Genomic DNA, 26,591 nt, shown 5'->3' with positions numbered 1-26,591 from the left:
AGTAAAAGGCACACATTTTAACTGTATGATACTATAAAATATTGATGAACCTAGACACCACCACAAGCAAGATGTAGGACATTTCCATCCCATCAGTGGCTTGTGCAATTTTCCCTGTCTTCCCCCACCCATCACAGATCCATGTTCTGTCCCCATAATTTCTGCCATTCTTGTGAGTCTCACTTAAATAGAATCATGCAGAACACACTCTTGTATCTGGCTTTCTTCATTCAGCATATTTCAAAATACATCTGTGTGGTGGCATATATTAGTAGTCCATTTTTTTTTTTATTGTTGAGTATTTTAGTGGCTGGATATGCCCCACAATTTATTTATTCAACCTGTTGATGGACATCTGAGTTGGATTATTTTCAGTTTGGGGCTGTTATGAATAAAATCTCTACCAATATTCAGGTAGAAGTCTTTCTGTGACTATGTGTTTTTGTTCTCAGGTAAATACCTAAGAATGGGATTTCCAGGTCAAATGCTATGATGTATGTTTATATGTAAGTTTAGCTTAATAAGAAACTGCTAAACTAGGGGTTCCTGGTGGCTCAGTGGGTTAAGCATCTGCCTAGGGCTCAGTTCATGATCCCAGGGTCCTGGGATTGAGCCCTGCGTCGGGTCTCCCTGCTCAGCAGGGAATTTGCTTCTTCCTCTGCCCCTTCCCCCAGTCCTTTGCTCATGCTCTCTCTCTAATGAATAAAATCTCAAATAAAAAAGAAAGAAAGAAAGACACTGCCAAAATATTTTCTAAAGGGGTTGCACTAGGGTGCCTAGTTGGCTCGATCAGTTATGTACCTGACTCTTGATTTTGGCTCAGGTTTGATCTCAGGGTCACAAGATCAAGCCCATGTGGGGCTCTGCGCTCAGCAGAGAGTCTGCTTGGTATTTTTTCTCTCCCTCTGCCCCTCCCCCTGCACATGCATGTGCACTTTCTCTCTCTAAAAATAAATTAATCTTTAAAAATTTTTAAAAATAAAGGGGTCGTGCCATTTTACACACCCATTAATAATGTATGAGAATTCAGTTTGCTCCACATTTTCACCAGTATTTGATACTGTCAGTCTTTTTAAGTTTTAACCATTCTAATAGGTGTGTGGCGGTATGTCTTCGCAGTTCGAATTTACGTTTTTCTCATGACTGTTGATACTGGCATCTTTTCATGTGCTGTTGGCATTCCTGTATCTTCTTTGGCAAAATACCTGTTTACTGATTGATTGAGTTGAGTAGGAATTCTTCCATGTATTTTTTTTTTAATTATTTTTTTTTTTTTAATTTCTTTTCAGCGTAACAGTATTCATTGTTTTTGCACCACACCCAGTGCTCCAAAAAACAAATCAGATTAACACAGAGGAAGGGAAGGAAAAATAAAATAAGTTGAAAATTGAGAGGGAGGCAAACCATAAGAGACACTGAACTCTAGGAAACAAACTGAGGGCTGCTGGAGGGGCTGTGGGTGGGGGGATGGGGTAACTGGGTGATGGGCATTAAGGAGGACACTTGATGTAATGAGCACTGGGTGTTGTATGCAACTGATAAATCACTGAATTCTTATTCTGAAACTAATAAAAATAAATTTTTTTAAAAAGTGTTCTTCCCATATTCTGGATACAAGTGTTTTGCAGATATATGTGTGATGAATATTTACTCCCATTGTGAAACTTGCCTTTTCATTTTCTCTTAACAGTGTCTCAAAGAGCAGGTTTCTACTTTCTTGTAGTCCATTTTATCAAACGATCCACTTTTAATTCATGCATTTTGTCTTCTAAACTTCTTTACCTGCCTTAACAGAACTGCCTATCTTCTTTACCTGTCACAAAGATGTTCTTGTAGAATATTTTATTATAGTTCTAGCTTTCACTCTTCCATCTATGGTCCATTTCAAGTTAATTGTTGTATAAGCCATGAAGTATAAGGGTTGAGGCTCATTGTTTTCCGAATGGACACTCATTTACAGCATCACTCAGTGAAAAGATGAAGACTTCCCCCATTAGATTATTTTTCCTTCTTCATCAAAAATCAGTTGATCCTGTATTTTGGGGTCTACTTCTGAACTCAGTTTTGTTACAGTAATGATATATGTATACAGTGTGTGTCAATCCTTATGTCAGTACCGTGCTGTCTTAATGATTATAGCTGTAACAAGTGTTGGTATCAAGTAGTGTTAGTCCTTCACCTTTGTTATTTTTAAAATTTGTTTTAGCAATTCTAGGGCCTTTGCATTTCAGTGTAAATTTTAGAAGTGGCATGCTGATTTCTGCTTGGGGGGGGACGCCTGGGTGGCTCATTTGGTTAAGCTGCTGCCTTCGGCTCAGGTCATGATCCCAGGGTCCTGGGATCAAGTCCCACTTCAGACTCCTTGCTCGGCAGGGAGCCTGCTTCTCTCTGCCTCTGCCTGCTTGTGCTCACTCTCTCTCTTTCTGACAAATAAATAAATAAATAAAATCTTAAAAAAAAATTCTTAATTTAAAAATTCAAAATAATTTGTAATCTCTATGATCTGTCTCGCTCAGTTTCTCATGAATAAATAAATAAAATGTTCTTTTTTAAGGTATTTTATTTAAATTTTATTTATTTTTTTTCTTTTTCTAAATTTTTTTAATTTTTTATTTTTTCAGTGTAACAGTATTCATTATTTTTGCACCACACCCAGTGCTCCATGTAATCCGTGCCCTCTCCAATACCCACCACCTGGATCCCCCAACCTCCCACCCCCCGCCCCTTCAAAACCCTCAGATTGTTTTTCAGAGTCCATAGTCTCTCATGGTTCACCTCCCCTTCCAATTTCCCTCAACTCCCTTCTCCTCTCCATCTCCCCTTGTCCTCCATGCTATTTGTTATGCTCCACAAATAAGTGAAACCATATGATAATTGACTCTCTCTGCTTGACTTATTTCACTCAGCATCATCTCTTCCAGTCCCGTCCATGTTGCTACAAAAGTTGGGTATTCATCCTTTCCGATGGAGGCATAATACTCCATAGTGTATATGGACCACATCTTCCTTATCCATTGGTCTGTTGAAGGGCATCTTGCTTCTTTCCACAGTTTGGTGACTGTGGCCATTGCTGCTATAATCATTGGGGCACAGATGGCCCTTCTTTTCACTACATCTGTATCTTTGGGGTAAATACCCAGTAGTGCAATGGCAGGGTCATAGGGAAGTTCTATTTTTCATTTCTTGAGGAATCTCCACACTGTTCTCTAAAGTGGCTGCACCAACTTGCATTCCCATCAACAGTGTAAGAGGGTTCCCCTTTCTCCACATCCTCTCCAACACATGTTTCCTATCTTGCTAATTTTGGCCATTCTAAGTGGTGTAAGGTGGTATCTCAATGTGGTTTTAATTTGAATCTCCCTGATGGCTAGTGATGATGAACATTTTTTATGTGTCTGATAGCCATTTGTATGTCTTCATTGGAGAAGTGTCTGTTCATATCTTCTGCCCATTTTTTGATATGATTGTCTGTTTTGTGTGTGTTGAGTTTCAGGAGTTCTTTATAAATCCTGGATATCAACCTTTTGTCTGTACTGTCATTTGCAAATATCTTCTCCCATTCTGTGGGTTGCCTCTTTGTTTTCTTGACTGTTTCCTTTGCTGTGCAGAAGCTTTCGATCTTGATGAAGTCTCAAAAGTTCATCTTCACTTTTGTTTCCTTTGCCTTTGGAGACATATCTTGAAAGAAGTTGCTGTGGCTGATATCGAAGAGGTTGCTGCCTATGTTCTCCTCTAGGATTCTGATGGATTCCTGTCTCACATTGAGATCTTTTATCCATTTTGAGTTTATCTTTGTGTATGGTGTAAGAGAATGGTCGAGTTTCATTCTTCTACATATAGCTGTCCAGTTTTCCCAGCACCATTTATTGAAGAGACTGTCTTTTTTCCACTGTATATTTTTTCCTGTTTTGTTGAAGATTAATTGACCATAGAGTTGAGGGTCCATATCTGGGCTCTCTACTCTGTTCCACTGGTCTATGTGTCTGTTTTTATGCCAGTACCGTACTGTCTTGGTGATCACGGCTTTGTAGTAAAGCTTGAAATCAAGTAACGTGATGCCCCCAGTTTTATTTTTATTTTTCAACATTTCCTTAGCGATTCGGGGTCTCTTCTGATTCCATACAAATTTTAGGATTATTTGCTCCAGCTCTTTGAAAAATACCGGTGGTATTTTGATCGGAATGGCATTAAAAGTATAGATTGCTCTAGGCAGTATAGACATTTTAACAATGCTTATTCTTCCGATCCAAGAGCATGGAATGGTCTTCTATCTTTTTGTGTCTTCTTCAATTTCTTTCATGAGTGTTCTGTAGTTCCTCGAGTACAGATCCTTTACCTCTTTGGTTAGGTTTATTCCCAGGTACCTTATGGTTCTTGGTGCTATAGTAAATGGAATCAATTCTCTAATTTCCCTTTCTGTATTTTCATTGTTAGTGTATAAGAAAGCCACTGATTTCTGTACGTTGAGTTTGTATCCTGCCACGTTACTGAATTGCTCTATGAGTTCTAGTAGTTTGGGGGTGGAGTCTTTTGGGTTTTCCATATAAAGAATCATGTCGTCTGGGAAGAGAGAGAGTTTGACTTCTTCATTGCCAATTTGGATACCTTTTATTTCTCTTTGTTGTCTGATTGCTGTTGCTAGGACTTCTAATACTATGTTGAACAAGAGTGGTGAGAGTGGGCATCCCTGTCGTGTTCCTGATCTCAACGGGAAGGCTGTAAGCTTTTTCCCATTGAGGATGATATTTGCTGTGGGTCTTTCATAGATAGATTTTATGAAGTTCAGAAATGTTCCCTCTATCCCTATACTTTGAAGCGTTTTAATCAGGAATGGATGCTGGATTTTGTCAAATGCTTTTTCTGCATCAATTGAGAGGACCATGTGGTTCTTCTCTCTTCTCTTATTGATTTGTTCTATCACATTGATTCATTTGTGAATGTTGAACCATCCTTGTAGCCCAGGAATGAATCCCACCTGGTCATGGTGGATAATCTTTTTAATGTGCTGTTGGATCCTGTTTGCTAGGATCTTGTTTAGAATCTTAGCATCCATATTCATCAGTGATATTGGTCTGACATCCTCCTTCCTGGTAGGGTCTTTGCCTGGTTTGGGGATCAGGGTAATGCTGGCTTCATAGAAAGAGTCTGGAAGTTTTCCTTCTGCTTCAATTTTTTGAAACAGCTTCAGGAGAATAGGTATTATTTCTTCTTTGAAAGTCAGGTCCTGGGCTCTTGTTTTTTGGGAGGTTTTTGATCACTGCTTCAATCTCGTTACTAGATATCAGTCTATTCAGGTTGTCGATTTCTTCGTGGTTCAATTTTGGGAGTTTATAGTTTTCCAGGAATGCATCCATTTCATCTAGGTTGCTTAGCTTATTGGCATATAACTGTTGATAATAACTTCTGATGATTGTTTCTACTTCCTTGGTGTTAGTTGTGATCTCTCCCTTTTCATTCATAATTTTATGAATTTGGGCTTTCTCTCTTTTCTTTTGGATTAGTGTGGCCAATGGTTTATCGATCTTATTGATTCTTTCAAAAAACCAGCTTCTAGTTTCATTGATACATTCTACTGTATCTCTGGTTTCTACCTCATTGATCTCTGCTCTAATCTTGATGATTTCCCTTCTTATTTGTGGAGTTGGTTTGATTTGTTGTTGATTCTACAGTTCTTTAAGGTGTAGAGACAGCTGGTGTATTCTGGATTTTTCAATTTTTTTGAGGGAAGCTTGGATGGCTATGTATTTCCCCCTTAGGACCGCCTTTGCTGTATCCCATAGGTTTTGGACCGAAGTGTCTTCATTCTCATTGGTTTCCATGAATTGTTTCAGTTCTTCTTTGATCTCCTGGTTGATCCAAGCATTTTTAAGCAAGGTGACCTTTAGCTTCCAGGTGTTTGAGTTCCTTCGGAACTTTTCCTTGTGATTGAGCTCCAGTTTCAAAGCATTGTGATCTGAGAATGTGTAGGGAATAATCTCAGTCTTTTGGTATCAGTTGAGTCCTGATTTGTGACCCAGTACGTGGTCTATTCTGGAGAAGGTTCCATGTGCACTTGAGAAGAATGAGTATTCTGTTGTTTTAGGATGGAATGTTCTGTATATATCTATGAGGTCCATCTGGTCCAGTGTATGATTCAATGCTCTTGTTTCTTTATTGATTTTCTGCTTTGATGATCTATTTCTGAGAGAGGCGTGTTAAGATCTCCTACTATTAATGTATTCATATCAATATGACTCTTTATCTTGATTAACAGTTTTCTTATGTAATTGGCTGCTCCCATATTGGGGGCATAGATATTTACAATTGTTAGATCATCTTGGTGGATAGTCCCTTTAAGAATGATGTAGTATCCTTCTGTATCTCTGACTAGTCTTTAGTTTAAAATCTAATTTGTCTGATATGAGAATCGCTACCCTGGCCTTCTTTTGAGGCCCATTGGCATGAAAGATGCTTCTCCATCCCTTCACTTTCAGTCTGGGTATATCTTGAGGTTCAAAATGGGTCTCTTGTAGACAACATATGGATGGGTCCTGTCGTTTTATCCAATCTCCAACCCTGTGTCGTTTTTTTTTTTTTTTAATATTTTATTTATTTATTTGACAGACAGATCACAAGTAGGCAGAGAGGCAGGCAGAGAGAGAGAGGAGGAAGTAGGCTCCCTGCTGAGCAGAGAGCCCGATGCGGGGCTCGATTCCAGGACCCTGAGATCATGACCTGAGCTGAAGGCAGAGGCTTTAACCCACTGAGCCACCCAGGTGCCCCACCCTGTGTCGTTTTATGGGTGCATTTAGGCCATTCACATTGAGAGTGATTATTGATAGATATGTTTTTATTGACATCGTGTTACCTTTGAAGTCTTTCTTTCTGTAGATTGTCTCTATATTTCTGTTCAATGCTATTCTTAAGATTTTTCCTCTTTTATAGTACCCTCCTTAATATTTCCTGCAGTGTTGGCCTGGTGGTTGCATAGTCTTTTAAGCCTTGCCGGTCTTGGAAATTCTTTGTCTCTCCATCCATTTTGAATGTCCGTCTTGCTGGATAAAGTATTCTTGGCTGCATGTTCTTCTCATTTAGTGCCCTGAATATATTTTGCCAGCCCTTTCAGGCTTGCCAGGTCTCTGTGGACAGGTCTGACTGTTATTCTGATGGGCTTTCCTCTGTAAGTAAGGAGCTTCTTTGTCCTAGTGGCTTTCAAGAGATTATATCTATAATTATGATTCCTCAATTTGACTATCAGGTGCCTTGATGTTTTTCTGGAATCTGTAATCTTGGGTGGAGACCGTTCGGCCTCTAGTACATGAACACTGGTTCCATTCGCGAGATTGGGAAAATTTTCATGAAGAACTTTTTCCACTATGTCTTCTAGACTTCTTTCTTTCTCCTCCTCTTCAGAGATTCCAATAATTCTGACGTTGGAATGTTTCATGGCATCATTTATTTCCCTGATTCTGTTTTCGTGGCTTCTAAGCTGTTTGTTCCAGGCTTCCTCTTGATCCTTTCTCTCTATCTGTTTGTCCTCCAGGATCACTAATTCTATCTTCTGTCTCAGTTATCCTAGCTTTGAGAGAACTTACATTAGATTGGAACTCATTGAGAGCTTTGTGAACCTCTTCCCTGGTAGCTTTCAGCTCAGCCCTAACATTGTGAACATCTTCCCTGGTCGCTTTCAGTTCGGCCCTAATCTATTCCGATTGGTCATCCATGGCTTTCTCCAACCTAGCTATTGCCTGGATAATTGTTAGCCTGAATTCTCTTTCCGACATATTGTCTATGTTGATAGCTGTTAGCTCTGTTGCAGAAGGCCCATCCTCTGTATTTTTCTTCTGTTGGGCATTCCTCCTCCTAGTCATTTTGGTGAGAGATGACTGAACGGATGTAGCTGGATGTATTGACCGTGGTGCAGTCAAGGTGCACCCTGGAATGCTTCTGAGCAATCAGGATTCCCCACCCAAACGAGAGAAAAAAGAAAAGAAAAAGAAAAAAAAGAGAGAGAGAGAGAGAAAGACAGGAAAAAAAGGGAAGATAAAAGAGAAGGTTTGGTCCAAATGGGCCCCAAGGTAAGATTTAGGAATTATACAAACAAAAACAGGCAAACAAAAAGACTGATAAAAGTATATGACAAGAGAGAAAAATATATATATACATATATATAAATAAGCAAATAAAGGAAGAACCTTGTCAAAAAGAACCCCAAGTATAAGATTTATATACTATCAGGACAAACACTAAAACACAAACACTGGCGGACGAAAAAGATGGGGAAGAGTGGTAATAAATTCTCAGTGTCGGCGAGGAAGGTTGTTTTGATTCTTCCTGGATGTATCTTGATATCTTTGTTAAAGGACTCAACTTTCCTAAGATAAAGGGGGATTAAAAATTGGTTTACCTATAGGGGTAGCATTGATTGGGGGAAGGGGATTACCTTGAAGTTTAACTCTATATGAATATTAGAAAATAAAAATAAAAAAGGAATAAACTAGACTAAACTAGACTAAAATTAAAAAAAATTAAAAATGCAAAAGAAAAACACAGGTGTATGAATCAAAAAGTTCAGGTTAGAAGGTTATTTTGGAATTTGATGTACTGGTCATCTCACTGTGATGGTAAATAGGTTAAAAAATTATGTATATATATAAAAAAAATGAACCAGAATAGTGGGAACGAGTAAAAAATAAAAGTTATCCTATGAAGTAATGGTGGTTGTTCCCCCCTTTTTTTTTTTTCTTTCCTGGTTGGTTTTCTGGGGGAGGAGCCTGCCACGTGGGTTTTCAGTCAATGATGTTCCCTGAGTTAAGTCCTCCCACCCCCCTCAAGGAGGTGGGCTCTGAGGAAACCGTTTTTTCCAGGCTTTTGTTCTCTGGAGGTTTTTATGTTTGTTCACTTTTTTTTTTTCCTTGCCTTGACCGCTTTTGATGGTTTTTGTAGGTTTAGAGGAAAGCAAACTGCACCCTGGCCTCCCTCTGAGAGAGAAGCCTCAGTCTGGCTGCAGAGCCCAAATAAATTCCCCCTTGGCTGCTGGCAGAGCAGGTTCTGAGTTGCGGTCCCTGGGGACGCAGGATCTTCTGTTTGTACCCAAAACCACGGCAGTGGCGGCTGTCTGGGTAGCTCCAGACTGCCAGAGAGGTTCCAAGCAGCGATTGCTCGCTGAGATTTTCCCACTGGCCCGGGCTGGGAGTGCCTGGTCTTTCTGGGCTTGCTCGCACCTCTCTCAGGGATGTGTGTGGGGCGCACGCAGGCATCTCAGGCTCTGGTGGAATAGGGTGGGTCTAAGAGCGCGAGGGGGGGCGGGCAGCGGGGCGTCTCAGGCTCTGTAGCATCTGCCCTCTGGCTCTGGAGCCTCTGCCTTCTGGCGAGGCTCCCAGCCCCTCACGGGAGCCGGACCCCACACGATCTCCGGCTCGCTGGCGGCTCAGGACCAAGACCTGGTTTCTCTGCCGCACTCTCTCTGGCTCAGCACCAGGGGAGGCTGTCCTGGGTCCAGGGACTTAAGCCCCCGTCCCTAGCCGCCCCGATTCCCACAATTTCCCCCCTCGATCCTTTGCTCTCTTTGAGTGCTTTCAACCAGACTCCAAGTTAATGCTGGTCCCCAAACGCAGGGCACTCTTGTATTGGGGTATTACTTAACAATCGGTTGCCTCTGGTGGCTCCCTCCCCCTTTTGTTTATCTTCCGATATCAGTCCGAAGTTCCCACTCCGCTTTACCTGCCCACTGGCATCTTCTGCCCCTGTAGAGATCCAGACGTGTATAATTCTGGTCTCAGGCTGTTTTCATGGGTGATTGGAATTCTTTGGTAGGTAATCAGCTCACTTTAGGGTACAGGTTGAAAAGGTGCCTCCTCCTACTTCCCCGCCATCTTGTCTTACCCAATAAAATGTTCTTTTAAAAGGTGTTCTTACATTATAAGATCACAGGGTATACCAAAGCTACCCGTTGTGAACTAGAATATCCATATATTTTTTTTAAAGATTTTTATTTATTTATTTGACAGAGAGAGATCACAAGTAGACAGAGAGGCAGGCAGAGAGAGAGAGAGAGAGGGAAGCAGGCTCCCCGCTGAGCAGAGAGCCCGATGCGGGGCTCGATCCCAGGACCCTGAGATCATGACCTGAGCCGAAGGCAGCGGCTTAACCCACTGAGCCACCCAGGCGCCCCTAGAATATCCATATTTTTTTAAAAGATTTATTTATTTGTCAGAGGGAGCACAAGCAGGAGCAGCAGGCAGAGAGAGAAGCAGGCTCCCCCGCTGAGCAAGGACCCAGATGCAGGACTCAATCCCAGGACTCTGGGATCATGACCCCTGCCGAAGGCAGACGCTTAACGATTAAGCCACCCAGGCATCCTAGAATATCCATATTTTTAACCAGTTTGCTTTTGGACAAATCCCTTAAGAACTTCTAAATTATGAAAAACTTGTCAGAGAATTGGAGTATAATTTGTTGAAAATGAATTAGAAATGAGATACTCAACCAAATTAAACTGATAAAAGAGCATGTACCACGTTTTTTAAATTAAAAAAAATCATTCTGAGGCTTATAAAAATGACCACTCCCCCCCCCCCAAAAAAAAAAAACTAAGTAAACAAAGGCATGTGATAATAATGTAAAAATCTCCCCTGGAGCATATGCATACACTCCCACCCCTTCCCAACCCACCCCCCCAAAAAAAAGAAGCAGGAAAAAGCAAATGGCAACATAAAAAAAATACTGATTTAAAAATAGAGTTTTCGGGGCTCCTGGCTGGCTCAGTCAGTTAAGTGGCCAACTCTTGATTTCGATTCAGGTCATAATCTCAGAGTCTTGAGATAGAGCCCTCCTCGGGTTCCGTGTTGGTCATGGAGCCTACTTAGGATACTCCTTCTCCCTCTGCCCTTTCCCCCGCCCTGTTTGCTCTCGCTGTCTCTCTTAAACAGTAAATGAAAAATTTTTAAAAATAATGTTTTCAGGGCACCAGGCTGGCTCAATCAGTGGAGCCATGCAACTCTTGTCTTGGTTTTGGGGTTGTGAGTTTGAGCACCATAATTGGGTATAAAGATTACTTAAAAACAAATAAACTCTTAATAAATAAAGTAAATAAAAGTAATAAATTTTCACCAATTCATCCTTTGACAAATTTGTTTTCAACCACTTGCCTAGAATCCCTAAAGGACCAGGAGAGAGTAATGAAAGAACAGGCAAGTGTGCAAAAGGCCACACTTTTGACAAGGCCAGTCTCTAAAAATGCGATTGCTCCATTACTTACTTCCTAGTAAATGTGGCTGCCCAGATTCCCGATTGTGTTACCTTTGGCATGTTTCTCCCTGCCCAGGAAAAATTACTGTGACTGGTTTTTAGTGAAGGAATTCAGGGCAGAATTTGAAAATGCTGAGGTATAATGGGACCCTTGTTATGGATGGGGGGGTAAAATGAGGTAATAGATTTATTTTTTCTGCCAGAGGTCTTTATCTGGAGCCAATATTCCAAGCATAGCCATTAAAGAGGCAAGGACAGGCTGTTTTATGTTTTAAACTGGCTACTCAGCCAAACCATTCTTGATTCTTGTCATCTGCCTGGCCTCAACGTCCCTTCCTGCAGGTGTGGGTGGCTGTGGGTATGATTCCATCAGCAGCCCTCTACCTGGTTGCTGGCCCTCTTACTAGAAGGCATTTGGGTGTGTTATAACCAAAATGACCCAAAATGTGGCTCCTCCATTTTTATGGCTAAGGTGGAGAGCAACGCTTTGCTTTTTTTTTTTTTTTTCTATTGCACAGCTGTGTGTGTAACCATACTCATTCCCCCTTGTAAATTAGGATTACCAGCTGAATGGCTCTTGGATCTGGCCAAGCAGGAGGGCAGCTTCATGTGGGTAAAGTGCCAGCTCACCTGTCCCCCTGGGCCAGCAGCCTGCAGTCCTGCCTCGGGTTCAGAGCTAGCAGTCAGCCAGGCTGCACGGCTGGTGCCCAACTCCTAGCTGCAGCTGGTTGGCTCGCCATGTCTACTTGCACTTAGTAACCCAGCTAAGTACAGGATTGTGTTGCTCCTACATGCCGCTCAGTAGGAATTTCTCTTCTGGGGTGTGAGATGAGGTGCTGAGAGGAGCCCCACCCACAAGAGCAAGACTGAGGCAGAGGTATATCTGGCCAGTTTGCTAGGGCTCCCTGTGCTGCCACTGTCAAGGGTGCAGTAGGAAGCGGATGGGGCCCCTGTGTGCATCTCCGGCCCAGTATTCCAGAGAGAAATACCTCTGACCTTTGTTCTGTCCAAGCTGACTGAGTTCTCCACTTAGATCAGAAAAGGGAAATAGCAAACAGCAGAACTCCATTCCTTTCTGTTGAGATTTATGTTCTGAAACTTTGAAATATTCATTCTCAAATAATTATCAGGTAATGAGTAAATAGTAAAGAAATTTTGAGGCAACTGCAAAGTTTTTTTCTTGATGCCAGTTTCCTCCAGTGTGATCGTGTTCTCATTTAAAGCTGTTGGGTCCTTTCAGTGAAGACTGCGGAGAAAAGCAGATTTCCTAAAGAGCCTTTCTGTTGAAAACAGGCCGAAAGGCTGTGGGGTAGCTGGTGGAAATGTGTGGCTCCTGCAGGTGGGGTATGATTTGGAGACTAGAGCTGAAGATGAAATTTTCTGTCTGAGGAAACACCATGACAGTGTATCCCGAAACAGTTCCCCATTCCCGACCTTTCTGCCAGTATTCTCAGTTTGCTTGTTTAAGAAAGGACTGGCAGAGGTGTCCAGTGACAGAAAGCACATATAATTTCTTCAAAGAGAAATCTGATTTGTCCAGTTTAACGTGTGTAAGTTATGAACCGTCATTTCTTTTCAAGAAACCTCTTTTACTAATAGAGGAATGGGTAAGTTAAGTCTAGCATAGTCACTGACATTCACAGGGAACAAAGACACACACAAACACTAGGCCATATGATGTAAGTACAAAATAGGGCTTACTGGAGAAAACTTAGGAGCACAAACAATTCCCTAAGCACCCATTACCTCACAGAGAAGTGTGCTTAAGCTGGGAGAACTGCACCAGCTCCACCGTGAAAAGGATTATAGTAAAAGGACTCAATTCCATCATGCTCTCCTTGCTTGTGGAAAGAACCACAGAACATGCCTGTGACAATTTAATAATGAGCTACTTGGTTGAGGCAAATACTCTTGCTAGACCTTGTTAGAAAGAGGGAGCTTCCAGAACTCAGCTTTGGTACCAGCCAGTTCCTTATGACCAACTCAGATCTGCTAAGTAGTTCCTTTCTGCACTGATTGTGGGGCCATCTGGATTTGCATAATTGTTATTTTGCCTTTAGAAAGGATGAATTATGTGTGTGAGAAATAGACAGGAAAAGTGGAAGAATACATACCAAACCACCAACGAGGCTTACCTCAGAGTAGAGTTAAAGAAGCAAAAAGGAAGAACTCTCATGTGTAATGGATTCCCTTTTTTTTTTTTTTTAAGATTTTATTTTTAAGTAATCTCTACACCCAACGTGGGACTCAAACTCAGAACCCCAAGATCAAGAGTTACACACTCTATGGATTGAGCCAGTCAGGTGCAGCCAGACACCCGGTGTGTAATGGATTCCCTGTTGTTTGAATTTGCTACATTGACCACATACTGTAAATGAAATAATTTTACAGGGGAAATGTTAAAAAAAAAATTGGGTGAGGATGAGTAAACATGTGAAGAACATTTTAAGTGGTGAACTAGCAGTTCTCCGTTAAGTATCATGTGCATGTTTTTTCAATTCGGAGGAAAGTTTTCTTTACTCTCCTGGTTTCCTTATGGAACCATTCAAGTTAGATCCAGTTCAGACACTCACAGACCGCAAAGGTGCAGACTGGTAACACGACTTCAGAGTACACTCTTCCGGGCATAATCAGAGGATTCCGGAGGCTCGGCTACCTGTCTCCATGCTTAAGGCAAATTCAACACAAGTGCATCATCAACACAAGCACGGAGAAAATGGGCACTCCTGTGGCTTTTGTCGTGCTGGGACTTGGACCCCAAGCCTGGGTCTGCACAGTGTGAGTCCCAGGACTCCTGAGAAGAGAACGGCTCCTCTATTCCACCTGCCTCGGTGACAGTGTTTGATGATAGAGTTTTCCCTATGCCCTTCTTACCTTCTGAAGGCCGGTTCAGCTCCTGCTTAAAGTTTGTGTGAGAAAATATGGTGCTGACTAGATGAGGTGATCTGGAATATGCATGATTGCTTCATCACTAGATTTTATCAGCCTTTTAAAAGATTACTTAAAAATATATGCATTCGGGCGCCTGGGTGGCTCAGTGGGTTAAGCCGCTGCCTTCGGCTCAGGTCATGATCTCAGGGTCCTGGGATCGAGCCCCACATCGGGCTCTCTGCTCAGCGGGGAGCCTGCTTCCTCCTCTCTCTCTGCCTGCCTCTCTGCCTGCTTGTGATCTCTCTCTGTCAAATAAATAAATAAAATCTTTAAAAAAAAATACATGCATTCATTATAAAATGGCCTGCTCTAATTGTGCCAACTCTGGTGGGGTATTTTTTTTTTTAAGATTTTATTTATTTATTTGACAGACAGAGATCACAAGCAGGCAGAGAGGCAGGCAGAGAGAGAGAGGGAAGCAGGCTTCCCACTCAGCAGAGAACCAGATGGTGGGGCTCGATCCCAGGACCCTGAGACCATGACCTGAGCTGAAGGCAGAGGCTTTAGCCCACTGAGCCACCCAGGTTCCCCTTTGGTGGGGTATTTTACCATAGTGAGCAGCTTCTCCTTAAAGCAAAGTCCACCTATGCTGCTCTGGGATCCCAACCTCAGAAGCAGGCTGGACCAGCAGGCCAGGGACCCAGGTCTCAGGGGAAACAGAGGGCCTGGGGTGGAGACAGGGAGATGGCTAAGAGGGGGCGCTTGTAGTTCATCTAGAGTCCTCTATCTTCTAATGCACTGTGTCCCCACAGAAGTGCCTGTTGTAGTTGTTCTTGATTGTTCTGCATTAAGTAGGGAATTCCTGAGGGTAATTGAAAGCAAAGATAAAGTAAGATAGATGGTGAGTCTGGGGCAGGCAGTGGGGTGGTCGGGAGAGAAGAAAGGGACACTGTTAGAAGCTGAGTTGGGTCCCCCTCCCTCCTTAATTCAGTATGACTGGTGTCCTTAAAAGAAGGTACAACATATGACTCTTGATCTTGAGTTTGTGAGTTCAAGCCCCACATTGAGTATAGGGTTGACTTAAAAAAAAAAAAAAAAAAAGTGATAATCAAGAAGAGAAGAGACACATACACATAGAGGCAAGATGATGTGAAGACAGAAAAGGCCCTGTAACAACAGACATAGAGATCGGAGTGATGCTGCCACCAGCCAGGGAGTCCTGGAACTACCAGAAGCTGCAGTAGGCAAGGAAGGATCCTCCCCTAGAAAGGAGCACCCATGGCTCTGCTGACACCTTGAATTTGAACTTCCACCTTCCAGAACTATAAGAGAATCCATTTTTATTGTGTCAAGCCACCCAGCTTGTTGCACAATGCTATAGCAGCCTTAAGCTAAGGCCTACAGGCACTAGGAGGGAAAAATGAGGTAATACCAAAGCTAAATTTCTTCTGCTTTATAGTTTTGATACAGCTGGCCTTGCTGTAACCCTCCCTTTTGATTCGATGTCGTTAAGAAACCACAGTTGAACCCTGAGACTCCTCAGAGATGTGAAGAAGCATCTGGGCTCAGTAACAGTCCTGGAGAATGGTCTTAACCTAACCAATTGTGTTAACATTTCTCTTTCACTTGTGTGACTTGCTGAGACAGGCTGAGAAAATCATGAGCAATATCCCTTGAGTTCAGGCTTTCAAATGCCTAAGTCAGTGAGAGTAATGGGTCATTCAGGTTCAGGGAGACAAGTTGGCATGACCCAGTTTGAGATTTCACAAGATGATACACAGCGATGACTCAGCACTTTTATTTCTAAGCTGTAAGCAAACGTCATCTTTTCTCTTTACTGCGATCCTTTGCATTGTTCTACAGGACAGGAGTCTTACCGTGGGAACAATGGCTAAGTAAGGGGAAGTCACTGTGGGTTTGGTGCTAGGAAGCCCCACAGGTGTTAGCCCACCTCTGAAAATCATCTGCAAAGAAGCGAAAGCCAGGGTATCTTAATCCATCAGAGCAAAAGGCATGTGTGTTTACCACAGCAGGCCCCAAGTTGAGATCCTTTGAAGGGGCCTGTTCCCATGGAAGTGTTGTTCAAACACCTGGGGTGGGTATGTGAGTTTCAGGCTCCACCGTGGTCTGTCATGATGAGGTCAGATGTGGTGGCGGTTATAGAGATATGATGGGTACAAGCCATCATAATGCCACTGGCGCCACTGCTCAATAGCTTCCCGGCTTCTCTCTTCTTGTTCTGGGGAACAGAGATAAAATGGTCATGTTAGCATGGAGAGGACTCTGATCTGAGGAGAGCCACCAAGCTCTTGGCAGCCATCTATCCAAAACTACCTACCCTGTGGCGACATGAGCAAACGGCGCAGAACAGAATGTCTGAGTTGAAAGACCTGACAGAATGCTGGGTCACTTTGGGTGCAAAGCCCAGTCAGGAGACAGAGCTGTTAGGCAGTAGAGTCAAGATCAAGATCTCTGTCCCCACCTGTGCTCTTTCCCTTACACAGCCCGCAAAGCGCGAGAGGCAACAACAAAGAAAAGAAGTACAAAGAGAACAGAACAGTAACAAAAAGAGACAACAGGCTTTATGGTTAAAAAATGACATCATGGAAGGAAATAACTGTCATCTTCAAATGATGGCATTATGAGTAATTTTTTCTCAGGCTTTAAAAATAAAATTATGTTTTAAGAACTATCCAGCAAGGGGGTGGGTGAAGCAAAGTGGAGGGAAATTTGATAATCGTTGATGCTGGGTGGTGGTTACATGGGGGTTCACTGAACTATATACTTATCCATGTGTTTGAAATTTTTCCAAGTAAAAGGGTAAAAAGAACAGAAGGGAGTTTTTAGTAAGAAAGTCTTGATTTTGCTGTCTTTAATCAGACATGTCTCTGGGTAACAACTTTGTTCAATTGTAGGATTAGGCTCCTGATGCCAAGTCCACACTGCTTGTTTTTGTTAGGGACCATAAAAGCACAAGCAGATTTCTCAAGTTCCTCAGTGTGTAAAAAGGCAACCATAAGACTCCTCAAAAGGTAAACAGCATTACCACATAACCCAACAATTCCACTCCCATGTATATACCTAAGAGAAGTGAAAACAGGGACAAATGAATGGACAAACAAAAAGTTATACAAATACACAGACATACATATGTATTATTCAGTCATAAAAAGGAATGAAATTCTAATAACATGCTACAGCATGTGTGAAACTTGAAACACGTTCAGTGTTTATGTGTCTATGCCAGACACAGAGACATGTACCGTGTGATTCCACTTCTATAAATACCTAGAACAGACAAATTGGTAGAGAACAAAATGTACTAGAGGTGAGCAGGGATTGTGGGAGTTAACTGTTGCGTAATGGGTACAGAGTTCATCTCTGAGGTGATGCAAGGGTTCTAGAAATCCATAGTCTTGCTGATGGCACAACAGTGTGAACGAGCCAAACGCCACTGACTTGTCCACTTAAAAGTGGTGACGATGGCAGATTTTATGTAAATTTTACCACAGTTTTTAAGTTTTTGTGGAAAATGTTGGGAGGATAGGAAGTTCTAACAGAAAAAAATGGTATCAAGGATTCAGACCCCCAAAAGTTGTACTTTGTTTTTTTTCAAATGTGGGCTTCACCACCAAAAAGCCTGTGAACCTGACTTTGGTGCTAGTGAACCTCATTCTCTGGAGCACTGGGCGAACAGGAAGGCCTGGTGACATCAGGATGCAGAGAAAATGTGTGTCCATGTGGTCCTTAGCCCCCTTGAGAGCAGATGCCCTCGACAAGAAGGACCCCTTGCTGGGTATTCAGGCATCATGGCTGCTGTGTATGTTTCCTTCCTCTGTGAGCTTGGAGTCGGCGCTACCCTTGATGCTGGAAATTGCCTTTGGGACTTAGTACCCCAGGACAGCCTGGAGCTTAGAGTCAGGCCCCAGCTGGAGCTTTGGGTCTTCTGATCTTTCTCAGGCCAGATAGATCGGCTACTCTTTGCCAATCTTGAGAGCATGATTTTGGCATAGGAATTGATTTTATTTCTCTAGGTCATGCCGCTTTCTTCATATACCATTTCACTTAGACAAAGGGAAGTTCTCCCTGGCAAAGGCCCAAACAGTGTGGCTTTTGTGTAAGGGACCACCTGTGGCTGAGCATGTTTAGCCAAGCCAGGTGTCATGTGGCCAAGCCCAGATGGGCCGACCCAGGCTTCTGGCTTTGAAGGTGGAAGCAGACTTTGGCTCCCACACAGACCTCAGGGGTAGGAGCTCAACACACTGTTTATCCTGACACTTCCAGACTCAGAACTCAAAGGCATAAAGGCATCTTTGCCTAATCAAACTGGTGGTTTTGAGTAGAGAAATAGCCAGGGGCCACAGCTTCCCCAGAACAGCTCCGGTGTCCCAGATGGGCTGATGGCCTGCAAAATGGACTTCTCAAGCTCTCAGGAAGGTCACCTGCCTAAACTTAGGCCTTCAGAAATCCTAGGCCTTTCATTTATCCACAGTCATTCCTTAGCATTTGTTTTTAAGGGGTGGGGACAAACCTGCGGCTGCTGCCATTTATTCTGAGAATAGGTGACATGGTCAGATGAAAAATAGCCAATCAAAAAACAGGGTCCGGACTGAGGAGTATGTGGGGGCATCAGAGAAGGGCTGAATGTGCTGCCCTGGAGGAGAGGTTTCACCAACCCAGCTACCACAGTTGGTGTTGCCGCTCAGAGAGGTCAGAGGTGAGGGCAGAGGAGGAGAATTGAAATGTGTTTCACATCAACATTTACCCTCTGGCAGGCTGGACCTGCTCCACCTCTGCCTCCTTTCTTTATCCAGCTGTGGGGGCACTGGGGCAGGGAGGACATGCTCTCCTTACCTCACTCCTCGCTCCATCCCACTGCAGGGACTAATTCCCAGATGGAATAAGGTCCCCCGAGACCTCCATGCACCCGATCATCCTTCATTTGTAAGAACACTTCTTGGCTGGCAAACATACCTTAGTTCAAATCCCTGACTAGCCATGGCACCTTGGATATTAAGGCACCCTTTATAAGCCTGAGTTTTTTAAACAAAACAGAAATTTTTAAGACCCGAGAAGCTGGGTATAAGGGTTGGGTGGTTCAGAGCAGCACCTGACAGAGCTGGTGCTCAACCAGTGACAATAGCTCCAGTGTTACAACTACTGTAGGCCTGCGGCCTGGCCGGGGGTCTTCATCTCTGTGGGCAAGGCCTCAGGCCCCCTGATTGCTATCTCTCTGGCTTTGGTAGAGGACTGGTCATCCCTTGAGTGCTGGCCCCTCACCCTAATTCATTGTGAAAGGGAAAACAGTGAGTGTTCTCCAAGCAGATGCTAGGTATGGGGACTAGAAACATTTACAGGTGCTCAAAATAAAGTCTTATTATTAATACAGTGAGTTAACAAAACAAAAAAACCCTGAAGGAATTTTTCAGGCCACATACTCCTATTTTAAGTGCCTCTCACCAAACTGTCCACCAAGGTAAACAACTGTCCAACAGAAATATTTTGCCTCTGAGTTACAACATCCTAGCACTACCCACCAAGATATTCCCAGGAAAGCTTGATTTGGTGGGATCCAAACCCATCACCTGTTTGCAGGGCTCAGGTGCCACCTGTGTACCAGTGGGCATGACCTGCAGCCCCTGAGTACCAGGTGATTTTATCCTGTTCCCAAGAGAAGCCCTCAGAGAACGTTACCTCCCAAATCAACCAGAGCATACAAGCCAGGAGGCTCATGACATCAGAATGAAAATCACGGACTTTTTGTAGCAAAGGTCACCTAAACTGGGGCCTTTTGTCCAAGCTCATATACATTCAGGAGCTTGCCCAAGAGCATTTCCTTCTGGAAGTGTGGGGGAAAGACCAAACCGAAATAAACATACACTCTGGCCTGCTAGCCTCAGCCCTAATAAGTATTTCTATGGGGTTTTGGTGTGAGTGACACTTGAGGACACTTAATTGATGCAAAGTGCCATCCCATGCCATGGAGTCTGGTTTAAAAACAGCACCTCCTTCTGCCCCCGCCCAAGCCCACACCCAGCTGTCACCTTGGAGGCCTTGGTGAAATCAACATTGCCTGAGCTGGGTCAGGAGCCTTATCTGCCCTAGGGCCGAGGCAGGGAATCACGTGTGTCGTTTGCTGGCAAGAGACGTGTGTCGTTTGCTGGCAAGAGACGCTGACAAAAAGCTAAGGCTTAGGAAAGACAAGAGCATTTGCGCAAAGCCTATAAAACCTAGAGCTTGCCCAACACTGTGGGTGAGTTGCTTTCTGAGGTCGGATTTCCTGGTTTGGTTACAACGGTCAGATAAGATACTGATTATAGGGGTGCCTGGGTGGCTTAGTCAGACACTTAGGAAGTGTCTGTCTTTGGCTCAGGTCATAATCCCGGGCTCCTGGGATCAAGCCCCACATCAGGCTCTCTGCTTGGGAGAAGCCTGCTGCTCCCCCTGCTTGTGCTCTTTCTCTGCCAAATAAGTAAGTTAAATCTTAAAAAAAAAAAAAAAAAAGATACTGATGATAGTGAATAGGTGAATGGAAGTCAGAATGAGTAGTTCCTAGAGCTGTTATGTTGCTGTGAATCCAGGGGAGTGGAAAGTGAGTTTGAAATCTTTCCAACACACCTGTAACCAGGGCTAACCCACTAGCATAGGCACTAAGACAGGGAACACGGGCCACCACCTCAGTCCCCAAGTGGGAGAAGATATGATCAGCCAAAAATTCCCAGAGCCAGTGGAAATCTAGGTGTTGTGTCCTCTTCTGTTCCTTCTCAAGTTCTGTAGCCATTTGTGTGACTTTCTTCCTTCCAAGATTCCAGTAGATGTGAACTGAGGAAAGAGCCTCTCTTACCCCTCCCTCTTCTAATTCAAATTTAGGGAAAAGTGGAAGCAACTTTTTATTTTCCCCCAAAGGCCCACTTCCCCGAAGACACTGGCTGAAGAGCTCTTACCATCATTTTGCTCCTCCACGAAGTTCTCAAACTCGTTCCTTTGTTCCTCGTAATATTCTCTCCGCAGCTCGTCGGCCCGCAGCTTCTGCCTGTTCTCCGCTGGGAAATGGCAAGAAGCAAGATTTGCCTCCAAGAATGGGGGCAGAGGCACGCATTTAGGGGAACAGGAACACTGATCATTTGGCCTGAGAAACTTGAACCTGGTGGGGAGAGGTGGTTTGGGGGGCTTCACGAAGATGGTTTACTCCTGGCATAGACTTCAAAACTTGAAGGAACCAGGAACTCACCCCATCCAAGCACCACGTTTTGCAAATGAGAAAAGCAGTTTAGCTTCACTCATAAAACTAGTGGTGCATCTGAGTATACTGGGTCAGTTAGAAACTAGAAATCCAATGATTAGAAATGAATTCTAGAAGGAATAATCAACTTAAAGTTTATTTCATATTGGGGACGCCTGGGTGGTTCAGTCAGTCAAGCATCTGCCTTTGGCTCAGGTCATGATCTGAGAGTCCTGGGATCAAGTCCCACATTGGGCTCCAAGCTCCCATTGGGCTTCTCCCTCTCCCTTCTCCCTCTGCCCCTCCCCTGCCCGTGTTTTCTCTCTCTCTCTCTCATGCACTCCCTCTCTCCAAAAAATAAAATCATTTTAAAATAGTAAAGTTAATTTCACGTTAATACCTTCAAGTCCATCTTTGAGCAGCTGTCACAGCCAAAATGTGTGCCAGGAACAGATTAAAAAGGCAAGTAAGAAAGATTCTGTCCCTCTATTTTAGAGGCCTATAATCCAGATAAGGAGAAAAATACAAAAATGTCATACCCAGCAGAATGGCTGCTGTGATAAAAATGTATACAGGGCACAGTGATGTTGGGGATGATAAAGTGAGGTAGGAAGATCTGAGAGGATCCTTGGTATCCATGTGTCCTTAGGCTGTTCCCTCCCTTTGTGTGGGCTGGCCTTAATGATTCTCTTCTAATGAACAGAACTTGGCAGACATGATGGAATATGGTTTTCTTCTTGGGCATCTCGTTCTGAGCAAAGCCAGCTGCCATGTTGTAAGCGGTCGTACGGAGAGGCCCACTCATGGCAAGAAACTGGTGGCCTTGATGGATAGTCAGCAAGGCATTGAGGCTTGTTTGAAGGCAGATCTTGCAGTTGGGCCTTGAGAGGACTACAGCCTGGAATAGGTGCTGAGCCTGAGACCCCCACCTAAGGCATATCTGGACTGCTGAGCAACTTAGGAGACAGTAAATACGGTTTTAAGTTGCTACATTTGGGGTCCATTGCCACACAGCAATAGGGAATTGGTGCAGAATATGAGATGATCAGGTAAACTTCCTGATGTAGAAGATACCGACTTCTGGTATCCCTTATTTTGTAAAGCAGTGCATTCTAGTAACGTTGGCTATAAACTATTTTTTTTTAAGATTTTATTTATTATTTATTTGACAGAGAGAAATCACAAGTAGACAGAGAGGCAGGCAGGCAGAGAGAGAGAGAGAGAGAGAGAGAAGCAGGCTCCCTGTCGAGCAGAGAGCCCGATGCGGGACTCGATCCCAGGACCCTGAGATCATGACCTGAGCCGAAGGCAGCGGCTTAACCCACTGAGCCACCCAGGCGCCCGGCTATAAACTTTTTTTAAAAAATTTTTATTTATTTGAGAGAGAGAACAGGGAGAGGAGAAGGACGAAAGGGAAAGAGAATCTCAAGCAGAATCTATGCTGAGCATGGAGCCTGACGTGGGGATTGATCTCATGACCCTGACCATGGCCTTGATCTCATGACCCTGACCTTGAGCTGAAACCAAGAGTCGGATATGGTAACTTTGGGGCGTATACCTCTGTGGTCAGAAGAAATACCCCAGTGATAATTGAAAACTGTCACCAAGAACGTATAAATATGGTGACCATTCCTTGGCAGTGGAACAGTGAAGCCCCCCAGCAGCACCCTGAGCCCCAGCGGGAATCCCCTCTGCCCCCCCACCTCGCCCAAACACCACATCACACTTTACCAGCAGGTGCAGCTGATCCTCACTTGCTTCAATTTAGCCTGAAAAAAAATCTTTCTAGATTGGGAGATCTTTGGTGTAAAATAGTTTCCAGGTTCATCTATTTCTAGCCTTAAATCTTGACCTCTTTGGTATGAGAGCTCTGGTTGTCTGAAGGAAATTATTGAAAACTCTCTTAGTATCAAAATAATTGCTTTTAACTGGGCTTCAACTGGACAAATCCACAACAGCAGGAAGGCCATGTCTGGTGCAGGAACTGTCCCTCAATGATACCTCACACTCCTCTGGTATGATCACATCAGAGGGGAGACCTAGGCGCCGTTGTCCCCATCAGCTTAGCTATGCAGGAGGAAGTCGGGAGACCAGTGATGATGGAAGCAGAGAAACTGAGGAAGCCGTTGGTTTCCTGCCCCACCCCATATTACAGTGGTGCTAGGACAAACAATGGAGCGTTTCTTTGTGCAATAATTAATACCATGAACCATCTGAAATGTTTGAAAGTTAAGGGGCCTATAATAATAAGTGAATTAATTAAATACCTGTTATTTATATTACATTATTTTATTTAACTCAGAGTAAAAAATCCAGTTACCTGTGAATTGGTCTCAGTGCAGATTTCTTAGGTAAATCCCACACTTTCCCCACACTATGTCTTTACCGATATAGTTGTAGGACTCTTGAGTCTGGCAGAAGGAATTGGTTCTCCAGTCCTTCCCCCACACTTACCCCCCTTGTCCCATATCCACACATTTCTTAGGAGGGAATTGAGGCTCAGAGAGGTTCAGTGACCTAATCAAAGTCACACAGTTGGTCAAGGCATAGCTTGGGACAAACCAGAGCCCACACTCACTACTTAGCCCAGAACACACCTTTCGCCTTATCATCCCCCTTATGACCCACCCTGAGCTCCAGTGTTGCTCCAGGTCTCAGAAATCCCATGGGGATGGGAAAGAAAGGGGTTTGGAGTGTAGGAAGCAAGTGCTTAATGAGCCATCACCAATTCCTAAAGAAGCATCTTCCATTTCTATGGACTTCAGAAAAGAAGCTGTCTTCCCAAATTCCCTTTCTGGGGGTACGACAAATGGGGCCCTTGACTCAGCAAGGGCTAGGAACAATTTAAGTCTTCGGACAAAATGCCACAACGACACCGTGCATCGTGTACATCCCTTCTCAGGTCTGCGTTTCATTCTGAGTGCCTCCTGTCATCCTAAAGGAACCTCCTGCATCTTCACCTTGAAGCTTAGAGATGTCAGGTGCCTGTTTCCTGGTTCCAGATTCCAGCCTATCTTTGTCACTTGCCTTTCACCCAGCCTGAGACATAACTGAGCATTGTTCTCCTGTCCATACATGGGACTCAGGCGCATCCTAACTTCCTCACCAGGCTGTCCTGAACCCCCACAACTGACACACAGAGCTTCTGTTTGAGGTGAGGGACCTCTGGCTTCATCACACTCCTCGTGGTTCTGAATCAGCTTATGAGGATGGAAACTACTTGCCTCTCCTACAAGAAGAGGCTGCTTCTCTGATTTCCATCAAGAACTTTCCGGCCTTCATCATAGCCCTTCCTGTGTTTCTGGATGTTTGCTAACTTCTAAATCTCAAGTTGGGTGAGGCCTGGAGATTTTCCCAGTGTAATTCGTACTTATCCAGTTGGTTGGGGGCTGGGGGGAAAGGAATTTCATCTCCACACATTTTCATCATTTGAAAACAGTCCTGTTATTTTTACTGAGCAAGTAAGCCTTGCTGAGCATGCTGAGGGACACAAAGAGTTTATTCAGACACATGCGCAAGTAATGAATCAAGCCACAGACTCAGAGACAGTGCTCAGAGTCCTTGGAAGAATCTAGTTCAAGGGCAAAAAACTCAGATGCCTTCAAGGGTCGGCAGGTCATGGAAATGAGGGTCCCTGCCAGGCAGGGGATGCCAGGGCCGACTTCAGACTGAGAGGGAGACACACTTCCAAGCTCAAAAGCCTTCCAGAGGCATTGGAAACCAAAATAAAAAATGAAAACAAAAACCACTACTGGCTGAATACTACAATTTCAGGGGCTTATAAATAAGGAAACTTGGGGCCAAGGAGAGGAAGCTGTCACCAACTCCACAGTCCCAGCTCCCACTCCCAGGCGCCCTCTCCCCACCTCTAGTGCTGTTGGTAGCTGTTGCGCATGACTTGCTGTCTGATACCCCCAGAAAGCACACACCTAGATACTGTGTTCCCTCCTGACTAGAACTTATTTCTGCTTCCGTTTGAAACTTCCTGAAATTGGGAGGCATCTCAGTCTCTATTAAGTGCTTTTGATGTAGCACTGCCCGTTTTCATTCCTTACCCTGTCAGTGTACTCCAAGATGTGACCTGCAGCTGAGGAAAAGTGGAATTCCTAATTCAGAGCCTCCATCACTTGGATACCCAATGGCCTAGGTGGAGGCCCTCCTTGGTCCCCTTGTAGTCCCACAGCCCAGCTGACTGTGAGAAAGGAATGGGAGGGGCAAGCAGAAGGCAGACCTCCAGCAAACTTACCGTTGGCCTCGTCTCGGGATTTGGGGGACCGCTTGCCCCGCTTCTTGAGGAAATTGGAGGCATCTGATTCCTGCATGAAGATCTTCTGTTCCACATCTAAAACCCGAGAGAGGCTGTTCACAACCAACCCAGGCTTGCCAGGGTCACCGTAGTGGCTGGCCTACCTGCCTTGCACCCCTGAGTGGCCCTTGCACTCACCTTCCTGGGCATCTTGTCTTGCCACCTGCCGGGTAACCACTGATGCACCAGTCCCCTCCTGCAGCACTGTGGGAGAGCACAGGGTGAGGGACACAGCACCTCAAAGGGAGCCCTCACCCAGAGCTGGGCTGGGAGAGTCCTTCCCCACCACTGTGACTTGCCAGACCCCAGTGTGGTCCCTGGAACCCTCACATCCCAGCCCCAGAGCAGTCTCCCCAGGAAACCACCAAGTAAGCTGTTCTTTCTATGTTGTGTTACAATACACACACACACACACACACACACACACTCTCACACATACACACCAGGCACAGCCCTCTTAACAGCAAACACCCCCTCTTTCTACCTGGACCAGCTGAACAGCCTCACCTAACACCGGTCCTCTCCATACTCACTGGTTAGGAGCACAGCAGCTGAGAGACAGGAGGCCAGAAAGAGCTGTCTCCAGACCATTTTTGGAAGGGCTGAGGCTCTGTTTGGGAACCAGAGGACAGAGAGGGTTCTACAGACCCTGAAGCCAGCCACCAGATTCCTCACGTCTGTGCCAGGCATGCCAGGAGGGAGGGAGGGAGGCAGGAGACCTGGATGCCCCTTGGTTGGGGGGGGGGGGATGGGAGGGGTCTCAGCTGCGGCTTCCATTGGCTGCTCCTCCTGGAGCACTGGAGATGTTTTTGGCGTCTGCAGACCTTTACAGAAGCAGAGCCTGTCGTTGTCCGGCCCCAGCTGAGACAGCTTTGGAGTGGCCTTTCCAGGATTCCGCACCCAAGGAGTTGCTGTTGGAATGCCCAGCCCGAGAGTCCGCGATTCGAAAGACTCAAAGAGATC

The 26,591-nt window shown here is 44.4% G+C and overlaps 2 protein-coding genes across 4 annotated transcripts in view; one reads left to right on the top strand and one right to left on the bottom strand.

Annotated features, from left to right (window-relative positions):
* MCM10 (minichromosome maintenance 10 replication initiation factor) overlaps positions 1-21,088 on the top strand; it is a 61,150-nt gene extending 40,062 nt beyond the window's left edge. Inside the window, exon 21 of one of the 2 annotated variants that reach the window (XM_047739537.1) lies at positions 20,971-21,088. The gene's annotated coding sequence lies outside the window, so the exon portion shown is untranslated. Of the gene's footprint in view, positions 1-1,289; positions 1,349-20,970 lie in introns of those variants that run through there. The other variant, XM_047739535.1, reaches the window with a different exon arrangement.
* On the bottom strand, positions 15,883-26,326 carry UCMA (upper zone of growth plate and cartilage matrix associated). 2 transcript variants are annotated; one of them, XM_047739542.1, is made up of 5 exons: positions 26,162-26,326; positions 25,767-25,832; positions 25,569-25,664; positions 21,045-21,143; positions 15,883-16,339 (listed from the first exon to the last, which is right to left on the bottom strand). In XM_047739542.1, exons 1-5 carry the CDS (start codon positions 26,316-26,318, stop codon positions 16,242-16,244), a joined length of 516 nt encoding a protein of 171 aa, XP_047595498.1. In that variant the 5' UTR covers positions 26,319-26,326; the 3' UTR covers positions 15,883-16,241. The 2 variants fall into 2 exon arrangements, with proteins under 2 accessions (XP_047595498.1, XP_047595499.1); XM_047739543.1 differs by lacking the exon at positions 25,767-25,832.
* Positions 26,327-26,591: the final 265 nt, after the last annotated feature.

This window comes from Lutra lutra, chromosome 8, assembly GCF_902655055.1.
Source record: "Lutra lutra chromosome 8, mLutLut1.2, whole genome shotgun sequence".
Taxonomy (NCBI): domain Eukaryota; kingdom Metazoa; phylum Chordata; class Mammalia; order Carnivora; family Mustelidae; genus Lutra; species Lutra lutra.
This window is presented reverse-complemented; position numbering and strand designations above follow the sequence as displayed.